This window comes from Austrofundulus limnaeus, unplaced genomic scaffold (genome assembly GCF_001266775.1).
Source record: "Austrofundulus limnaeus strain Quisiro unplaced genomic scaffold, Austrofundulus_limnaeus-1.0 Scaffold9, whole genome shotgun sequence".
NCBI lineage: Eukaryota > Metazoa > Chordata > Actinopteri > Cyprinodontiformes > Rivulidae > Austrofundulus > Austrofundulus limnaeus.
The window spans coordinates 2,518,691-2,529,532 of NW_013952411.1; the positions used below are offsets into that span (position 1 = coordinate 2,518,691).

Sequence of the window (10,842 nt, forward strand, 5' to 3'; positions counted from 1 at the left end):
ACTTTATTTATTTATTTATTTATTTATTTATTTACTTATTTACTACAAGTGCTATGCAGGTGTTTTGTTTAGGAAAGGCCTTCTTTGTGGACAAAAAAGATTATTTCAAAAGCTTCATGATCTTATTATTGTTTTCGTTTTTCCCTCTGTTGTGTGTAATGACTGCTCTGTATTGTTGTGTTTTGATTTCTTCGAGGTCTGATTTGACAACATTGTTCAGTTTTGAGCAAAGTTTGAACTATTTTGAAGCTAAAGTTTGGTTTTGCGAGAAGAATCAGAGGTTCTGTGAAAGCAGTTTGAAAACTGGGTTTTGTGTTTACAGTTTAAAGAAATAGATGGATGGTTTCAAGAAATGTGTTTTAGCAACTTAGAAAAACTGTAACGTGCCGATTATTTACACTTCATAATAATTGGAAAATGTCCTGTTTAACTTCAGAACCACTAAAATACAAAGAAGCTACCTGAATGGTCCTGCATGATGCTCAAAAACAACAAAACAGGTGTTCAGAAAGGTGAACACAAGTAATCTATTTTTGTATAGCAGACTATAATTTGCCATTTGACGTATTGTGAAATTGTTGCATTTTTGTTCAAATTATTTTGAGTATTGCTAAATGACCGGTCAGCTGGTGAAAAGGAAATTGCTCAGTCTATATTTTGTTAGACAAGTGGTTTTAAAATGGGGAAGGGGGGAATTACGCAAAATCGACTTTTTGAGCTTTACATCCAACCCATTCTCACTCCCAAGTCGTCACATAGTGACGCTTTGGTAAGGTTCCCTCTACGTCCGATTTTGACGCGCAGGGTACCCCCGTCACGTCAGTTACTGACGAGATGGGGCGGAAGCTGTTGTCTTATTTTCAGAAAGTGTATAAAATGCGCAAAAACGACCGTTCCAAAGCCTGAAATTACCTTTGTTCACTTTAGACATCCTGTCCCTGACCATAGTAGCTAAAATTAGCCATTTTTAGAAAATGTACGAAATTCACGTGAACATGTTCTGAAGCCTAAAATGACCTAATATTCACCATGGACATCCTACCCCTGATCCCAGTACCTAAACTTAACCATTAATCCTGATCCCTCATGTTAACCTCAGACCCCCGACGCAAAGACCCCTGGTGGCGCAACCCGGAAAAGCCGCGGGCGTCAAGGACTGACGCGAGGGGGGTACCTGATGCGTCAAAATAAGACGCAGAGGGAACCTTACCTTAAGCGTCAATATGTGACGACTTGGGAGTGAGAATGTGTAGTTACATCATGTTCTAATGTCATTCCCTCATCATCAAAAATATACCCAGAGTGTTGCTTTGACATAGACATGCACATTTAAGAAATCACTGAATCCCCTGTGGTAATCAATCAGAGGCGCAAAAACACTTTCTGGTACAAGGCGCTGCCTGTTTACCCAAAGCTCCTCCCCAGCCAAGCTCCCGCCCTGCAGAGCACCCCTCCCCCACGCCTCCCCTCAGCTCCACCAGACTGGAAGAAACAATTCTTTGCAAATCACTCTGATTTCATTGCAAAACACATCTTAACAATGGTGGGTGTTGCAAAACATGGCTTCATAATGATCTATATTTCTAGTTTCTTTGCAAAAAGTAGCTGAAACATCTTGTAAGAGCCACTGTACTTGCTCCGGTTCTTCAGAAAACGTATACTTTCCGGGTTCAACATGGGATCATTTGAGTAATAAGGTTCAACTGTATCCTGAGTTGCCATTTTCCAAAACTGATATTATATAATGTTGTTTTTTTTACGATAAAATACAATGCTCCAAAAGAAGGTTGTAAACAGCATGAAGCACTGTTCATTTCACATATATAATTTATATACATATATAATTTCTATCGGTTTCTCTCTTTACTGTTCTTATATTTCTCTTCTAATTTTTCTTTTTCTTTCTTACTATAGAATAATAAAAATGAAAAAAGCCACTGATGATGCAGAAATTAAGAAACTAACATTCAGTTTTGTTTTCTACTGAAGTGGCAAAAAAAGGAAATGGTAGGAGGTTTTTAAAGAGACAGAGGGCAATTTCGAGGCCTTTAGAAGGTAACATAGTTACTTGATGTTGGTATAGAATTGAACTATATGTCTGGAAAATACATAATCCCCCCACCCCCCTAAAATAATAAAAATGTGCAATAAATTGTGGGAAACTCTCTTTTTTTATTACTTTTACCTGAATTCCTCTGAGAGAAGATGCTCCCATGTAAAGGAATACTCCATACAGCACAGGCATTGGAATAAACTGAAAGTACAATAACAATTGAATGCTTAAAATCACACCTAAAAGATCAGAGATCAAAACTGCACCAGGACGTAGTGATGGTGTCTCACCTTCAGCACCGAGGTCATGAAGACCGAGGAGCCCATCAGGGTGAAGATCATGAGGCCCGTGACGCGTTGCTCTCTGATCCCGAGGAACTTGGGCTGCTCCCCGGGAGCCGAGCACTCCGACTCCAGCTTCAGGCTGTTGACGTGGGTGATGGAGAGGACGGTGGCCGCTACAAACCACGGCAAGCCCATCAGAGAGCACACGCCCAGCATCACCCCGACCATCAGCAGGTCCAGGTGGTATCCGCAGCCTTTCTGAAGAGGAAGGAGAGTTGGACAAATCCTGTCACGTTGACGCCACGTAAGCCACGCAAAGGCTTCAGCCAGAGCAGAGGAGTACCTTGAGTTTGTTTTCCTTCCTGTTGATGATGACGGCTGTAATCTGCTGGTCCATGAAGATGAGGATGGTGCAAAGCAGAGCCGGTATGAGAGTTATGACTGCCGTCCACCAGGGGTTGGGCCCCAGTGGGTTGATAAACCAGCCTCGATCGTCTCTGGTTGGCTGTCAAAACAATAACACTTTTGTATATTGCACTGCCACCTTCTGAGTCTAGTACATTTTCAAGGATTTACATGAGCAGTGTCTAGTGAACGAAACTTGATTTATTGCTAACCTTAAACACACTGGGAACCTTTAGTTTTGGAGATGGGATCCCTAAGGCGTAGTCGACCAAGACCATGGTGAGAATAGTGAAGAAAACCGCAAAATCACTGATGATGGCGCGCACCTGAAAGAAAAGGCACCTGATGAAAGTGACACCAAAACAATTCATCATCAGTGGTGGGCACAGTTCCCCTAAAGCACTTAATAGGGGAACAAATTTCCTGATTAGTGCTTTAGAGATTTTGCCGTTTTTAAAATTTATTAGTGGATTAGCACTTGCTAAATTTAAAGGGTAAATTTAGAARCACTAACTGAGGTTTTTAAATGTTATTGATCAACATTAATGTTAACAGCTGACAGGTGACTATATATGAACTCAAATAAGGCTGTGGAATGTCAATGATAAGTATTAAGAGAGCAACATGGCGATATGTGACTCATGTTGTCTGTTCAAGAATGTTCATGTGTTGATTAGGTTATTTCAGTGCTTTAGAATTAGCTTTTGCTAAAAACCTTCAGTGCATTAGTGCTTTGGAATTAGGGGACCTTAATATTTGAGTTAGTGTTTTAGGGCTAGTGGAACAAATATTTAAATTAGTGCTGCCCACCACTGTTCATCATTTATTMGATTTTTTATTTAGTCTGTATATTATTCTACTTGGGTCTGTCATTAGACAATTTTAAATCCGTATTTGTGGAAAGTAGACTTGTTCTGTAATTCTTTTATATGAATTGTTGCTTTTTTTTACCCTTGACATTACACTTGGTGGTACTAATTGTGTTTTGTTTTGTAACATATTTACCTGTAGGGGAGCAGCAGATGAAAATTAGCTTTATGCTAAATCCGACACAATGCATTTGCCTCTTTACAAGCGTGATGGTTTGTTTGTTTTTCATGCACACTCCAGACAAAATAAACTTAACTCAGTTTAACATCTCATCACCTCAATGCTGACAATACATAGTTATATGTATCTGTTTCTGCCAGCCGCCTCAGCTTTGTAATTATCCTCATTTAGGTCCTAAAATGGCAACTGGATTGTTTTTCCTGTTAGTTTTTAGTTTCATTTTCAATGGAAAATGCACCTTAGTTGAGAAACAAAACGTCTTCAGCTAACAGAGGAGACGTTTAATTGCCTTGTTCTTACATTCTAAGGATTTTTCATGTCCAGGAAGACAGAGAATCTAAATCTAAACATGCTTATTGTCACTTTTTAAAAGCATATATAAATTATTCCTGACTTGGAAAAGCTAGTGCTTTTAGTTTTGCTAGATCAAATGACTGTTACACACTTTTAACAGAAAAAGCAAAACGATAGAACCAAATGAGTTCAGCTTTACGTTTCAGTGCCTCAGACAGATACTGAAAGTTGTGAGAATATCAAATATATGCTAAATTATCTCTAAATGAACCTTCTTATCATACTAAAAAAATTTTAATTAGTCAATATGCAGCAAGATTTAATAATGCAATTTCAAATTGGGAAGGCAGGAGGTGCTCTGGGGTTACTGTAAAAATGCAAAAGAAAATGCTTAAAAAAAGAGGAAAAAGAAAGTAGGAATATCATGTAATAAAAAATATTCTTAATAAAAAAAATTTGTGAGGAAAAAACAGTCAAAATAGTCTGGAACTCTTGTTTTAAAAACAGATTGAAAGCATATTTGTCTTCATGCTTTCATTATGACTCATACATTTAATATTGGATTCACTTTATTTATTTATTTATTTATTTATTTATTTATTCATTCATTCATTTATTTATTAGTGATTTTTGTGTGTAATCTTATATATTTTTATGATCTGTACTTTTCTGTTCTGTTTTTATTTCATTCATTCATTCATTCATTTATTTATTAGTGATTTTTGTGTGTAATCTTATATATTTTTATGATCTGTACTTTTCTGTTCTGTTTTTATTTCCACCTACAACCACATCCTTTCAAGCAGGCAATACTAATATATTACCACTAGAGGGTAATGCTGCACTGTGCTGCACAAGTTGGACTCATTCTAGTCTAACAGAGATGATAATGGTGATGCATGGTACCTTTGTGGGAAAGTAATTGCTGAACTTGAACTCCTTGAGGAAGGCAGACATGACGACAGTAGAAAAGAAGAGAATGACGCACCAGAAGAGAACATCAGGAACGTAGGGTCCGTGAGGCCCGCAGGCCGTTCCAACAAACTCCCCTCGCTTTTCAACGCAGTCCTGCAGGAGGAGAGTAGAGCGGAATCAATCAGACTTATTGGATTAGCGATGAAGTGACAGAGTTCAGGAGCAGAAACAACCGATGCTGGAAAAAGTACTTTTACAACGATCTGCAGTACCGGTTTAATCTGATAWACAGTAATCTAACATAATCCAGCCCACATGTCCTAAATCTCGTCTCGTCTCCTCCATCTGGATAAGCTGGCCACTTTAAGATGAAACGCAAACTGTTCCTTTTTTCTTTTTTTCTTTTCCACTCCAGTTTTTTACTGCAACAGTTCTTTTCTGAACTTTTGACACGACCCACATGTCTGTTTCAGCTTCCTGTCGCTGTTATCACTGCACAGAGTCGTACCTTCACCTCCAGAGCTTCCCAGTAGATTTCAGAGGCGGTGACGTTGTTGAGCTCCCAGAACTTTAGAGTCACATTAGAGGGGTCCGGAGGCTCAACGCAGGAACATCTGTCACAGCAAATCAGTGTCTTAATAATTCCTGTTTTGTCTTTTAGCTACAGCTACTAAAATCATAATCAACTTTCCATCCTTTTAAAAAGATGATTCTTTTGCTTACGAGTACGTGGTGAGTTTGTCCAAGTTGTTGTTTTTATTGAAGGGAAAGATTTCTCCCAGGTGCAAAAGTTTCTCCAAGGCTTCATATATGAAAATGATGCAGATGAGTGAGGCGAACGCTTCCTCCGTGAAACGGGTGATGTAGCAAACAAGGGAACTGGCATCCGTGGCCACCAGCAGAATGCAGAGGAAGGCCGTCCACAGGCCGATGCAGGTTCTCAGCGACAGATACGACAAGCCGTACTCCCTGCATGGAGATTAACAAGGAGAGCAAATGTGATTACTTATTGTTCCAAACGTGGCAGATTGGAGAAAGTCATTATCACGATTGATGCTGGAAGCTCAGGGAATGWATTACAAAGTGAGCTGATCAAATAGCCGAGAATTTATACCCGAACGGATGCCGCGCACAAATAAAACAGACCACAGAGTCGTTCGGTTCGTTGTTTCATTTCGTGACATCACATTTTAAGTATAGCGTACTTGCAGAATTTAAACAGGATCTTTTCAAACACCAGCACGGGGCCYGTGCTCCCCAGAATGGTGAGGGGCTGCCCAGCAAACAGGGAGTAGGCTATTCCAGTCAGAGAGGCGCCAAACAGGGACTCAATTGCACTCTGGAAGAAATGAAAGMAAACAGTTTTAGTGAAATAACATATAGACATTCAAATTCTTCTGGAAATCTTTATTTAGCAAGAAACAGAAATACGTGACATGAAAAATAAAATGGTAGAGTGGTCATCTGAGTTTGCTTGTTAAACAGGAACACTTAAGTTAACACAAAGTCAACAGGCTGTCAAAATCTGTGCTGACCCCTGCTCCCCCTAAAATCAGTAATAAGGCCTCCTATATATACTRTTTAACAAACRTTATGTCATCTTAATRAAGCAAGATTTCATCCTAAGCACCTTRCTGGGTCAAGAGAAAACAGAGATGAATGCAAGTGATAACTAAGAGTGATTGCTGTTAGCAAATCCTGTTCTGACTATAATCATTCGATCTGCCGTCATGAAAAACTGAGTCATGATTTACAAGCTCCTACAACGTGAGTGGAAACGTTTAACAGGGGGGAAAAAACTCACTATTCTTCCTTCCGTCGCTTCGCCCAGCAGTCCTCCGAAGGTGATAACAGGAGACATGCAGGCACAGTAGAGGAATAAGAAAGAGGCAACACACTGCAAACTAAAAGCATCAGTGTAGTCAGACAGATAGTGGGGGGCCTTCCGCTTGATGTCCAGAAAGAGACCACCAAACCACCTGAAAATTATAAAAATTAGACTTTTAAAATGTCCCAGTTTTTGTTATTTCATAAACAGAAACAAAACACTGCTCTGTTTGTTTTTGCTCTCAAATGTATTCTTCCGTCCCTGCCTCCTTCCTAAAACTGAGCTGTTGGTTTGGTGTGAAGATGGAAAAGTCTAGCTGCAAATAGATAAAGATGTTTCTATGGAAACCCCTTCAGGACTGCAGCTACAGCACAAGTTTCCACAGAAAAAAGGCATTCAGCTGCACTGGGTCTGTTTGTGGGAAGATGGTATTTTTCAGTTTGCTGGTTGGATTCATATCAGAATTTGTGTGCACGTTAGAAAACTATTCACCAACCAAACTAATAATAAAACCGATGAGACTTTAGTTTCATTTGCTGCTGATAAGATTTTACTTCAGAAACTATTTCCTGTGTAACTTGGAATTTTACCTCCCAGTTCGCTGCAGTTCTGGACCACCGTGGCCATCGTGCTCATCTTCCTCCTCGCCCTCCACTAATCCATTTGGTAAAATGTTGCTTTTCTTTCTTTTTTCCTGTTTAACAAATAATTCAATTTCTGTTTCAGGCTAAAGGTTGTTGCTGTCGAATACCAGAACAGAAGCAAGAAAGAAAAAGAGTTTGGACAAACCTGAGAAGGTACGTTTTTTGGTGGCTCTATCCGTATGGACGGGTCCCATTCTCCCGGAGGCAGAACAGTCACTTGATCGAGAAATTCATCGATACCGGCAATCAGATCATTCCGGTCTTTAGCTTTATAGGCAACATCATGAAAAACCTACAGACAAAAAAAACGACGTCACTTCAGGCTTAAAACAATTTATGTTAGAATATGATGGTTATATGTGATTGTTTGGAGGCTAAATAAAGACGGACAAAATATAATCTGAGTACAAAATATAATAAACACTGATTATCAAGAGAAAGAAACCAAAGTTAATCATTTTTGCTCTTTTAGACACATTTAATCTTGTGTGAGGTTTATGAAAACCTGCAGGTCTTTAAAGTTGTATAAACTTGACATTGACTCCATAAAGCTGATTCCTGGTACCATCGTACAGCTAATAACTTAATCATTTCTGTCTGCGTTTATTCCAAAAACAGAGTATACACTTTCGTGCGGTGGATGTTTTTCCACAGTCTTGGTAAATAACAGCATAAAATCTGGACAAATAGAAGCACATGAGGGCTGACTAATCGCCAAAAGCAAGTTATGAAAGCTCTGAGCTGTGTTTCACACATGAAAAACTGTTCCACCACTTCAGGGAAGTGAATTGAGTTCTTCTGGGCTGTGAATTTATGCAAAGCGCAGAAAAGTTGAACACGAGACATGATTGACATTTCTTCAAGTGGTGCACGTGTGCTAAACCATTAGAAATCCTTTAGGGTGAAAACATTTTAGAGACATTTTGTTTCTTACCTCGTCTGTCATTAAAGTTGCTATGGAGCGTCCGATCTCGTGATACTGGGCCCCCCGACCCAAGGGTCCTAAAATTATAAACAGAAACCTGGACGGGAAAAAAGAAACGAGAAAGAATTTACTTTTCTGGAAAGATGCAGTGTTAATGCTAAACGACATGGAAAGTGAGTTGTTTAACAGCTGAACTTTAATGCAAGTTGAAAGATTTTCAGAAGAGAAGACATAAGGTGCAGAAGGACGGACAGAAAAAGCAGAGACATTAAAGACTAAAGCAAAGATAATGAGATAAAGACAAAAAGGAAGCATAAGAGGCGAAAAGGACAGAAAGGACAAAAATGTATAAGGCATAAAGAATGCATTAAGACAAAAAAAAGGATGCTTAACAGTAAACATATCACAGGGAACCAAAAATGGCACAAAAAGAGACTAAAAATAAACATGAAAAGACAAAAAATTACATTGAAAGGATAAAAAATGAGCCATAAGGACCCTAAAAGGATGCATAAAGAGACTAAAATGATTCATAAGAAGACATAAAAAGAAAAAAGTGATGCATAAAAGACAAAAGCAACCATAAAGACAGGAAATCTTAAGGAGACTTTTTTTTCTTTCAAAAAAGACATATTAATGCAGTTCAGTAAGAAAAAAAAAATTATAAAAATTACAAGAAACAAAAGTCACCACCATAATATCCTGAACAAGCTGAACTTTTTTTGATGTATTAAAAACTCAAACAACTGAAAGTTTACTGTAGTTTTTAGAGTCCAAGAAATTGTTGGAAAGAAAGAAATAAGAATGAGTTCATTCATACATTTAGTTGTCACAATAAATGTGAGACATGGAAGGAACTGATTTTTATTTTCAACTAAGAAGCTGTAGTTTCTTATTTGACTAAAAAAAACATAGCTGCAGTGACCTTGTAGCAATGGGGACTTCAGCCAGCCCGTTGAGCAGAACCGCAGGGGAAAGACGGACAAACGCCACCACCGGCTTGTTCAGGAAGTCCAGCTCTCCCACCAACACATTACACGCCTCTGCACCCGGTGGGATCTTCTTCATGAAGTGAAGGTCTATCTGAAAAAGAACGCCCCACAGTCCAGAACAGCTAAGCAGCTTTGACATTAAGGGCAGCTTGAAGAAAACATTGCAAGCATTTATCTGAGGTCATTATTTATGTTTTATCCCCACATTAATCTCCCAAATGTAGGAGTTTAACTGACTTCTAGTCTGAATAAAGTCCAGCTGCAGCGGATTTGTTGGTCCTAACAGTCAAATAGGTCACAGATGTGTGAATAAAAATTGTACAGAAAAAAAAAACTATCAGAGTCCAGATGTTCGTCTGATCTGTTACACAATAATTCATAAGAGGCTGTCATTTCTAAAATGAACATTCCTGGTAAGCTTCCCAGCTATAAAACTGATCTTTCTGCTTTGACTCTTTGAAAAACCTGAATTATACTGATAAGAGTTATTTTTTAATATTTTACGTTGTTTTTTGTGATAATTATTAGAGGATGATAGTGTTTGTTCCTGGAAAGAGCTAATAAAGCAGATTGATTTGTGATAAATTGCTTCAAAAGATTGATGGTCACCAAGATTTTTACAAAGTTATTTAGCCCCAGTTTTAAATAAATTACAGCTTGCTTAAGTAAATAATAATCTGCAGTTATAAAAAACATTTTTTATTAGTTCAGTGAATAAATTCATATTAAATCTTATACAAATGTCCAAAAAAACACATGGACACCAAATATTCCTTTCAGCAAAAGTTGTATTTTGTTTTTGTTGTTGTTCATGTGCTTCTGTTCTATTCAGTATTCACTAACTATATTTTACTTGACATGGTTATAATCCTCATCTGTCACTCAAATGTCTTTCTGTGCAAAAAAATACACCCTATTAATATTTTAAACACACAATTACATAACTGTCTGCTCATATTTCCTAAATGTGACACTTTAATGAACAGATGAATAAATGCAGGAGTAAAAATTATGAATTTATTACAAGCATTCTTTTTTGTGTTGTTATGGTTCTCTGTAAATCCAGTATTTGGTTCTTATTGTGGTTTTTAGGCATTTAGTACAATTCTTTAATTATTATTTAATTTTTTTACAGCATGTCTCTGTGTGTTAGGGGCTCATTGAGGGATAAAGTTCAAAATTTAATCCAAGTATTTCATAAAAACAGAGGTGAAGCTACCTGTGACAAATTATTGTACTTCTTGATTCTGCTTATTTACTAGTGCTGTGTATTGGCAATAATTTGGCGATACGATACATATCATGACAGAGGGGTCACGATATGATATATCCCGATATATTGCGATACTGTAAGCAAGGCGATATATTGCGAAGTTTTTTTGTCCAAAAATTCTATTAAATAAAAACCTCTTACAGGGGAAAAAAATTAAAAACCAAAATTCATTGTCTCAG

General features: G+C 37.8%; 1 protein-coding gene across 1 annotated transcript in view; it reads right to left on the bottom strand.

Moving 5' to 3' along the window:
- Positions 1-10,842, bottom strand: part of slc4a10b (solute carrier family 4 member 10b) — a gene marked incomplete at its 5' end in the record, with an annotated part of 33,124 nt that overhangs the window by 5,524 nt on the left and 16,758 nt on the right. Inside the window, 13 exon segments of the mRNA XM_014001505.1 lie at positions 2,186-2,254; positions 2,344-2,595; positions 2,681-2,842; positions 2,955-3,068; positions 4,993-5,154; positions 5,510-5,615; positions 5,725-5,970; positions 6,207-6,340; positions 6,806-6,980; positions 7,420-7,523; positions 7,619-7,765; positions 8,408-8,495; positions 9,324-9,481. Of these exon segments, the coding sequence (XP_013856959.1) occupies positions 2,186-2,254; positions 2,344-2,595; positions 2,681-2,842; positions 2,955-3,068; positions 4,993-5,154; positions 5,510-5,615; positions 5,725-5,970; positions 6,207-6,340; positions 6,806-6,980; positions 7,420-7,523; positions 7,619-7,765; positions 8,408-8,495; positions 9,324-9,481 (1,917 nt within the window).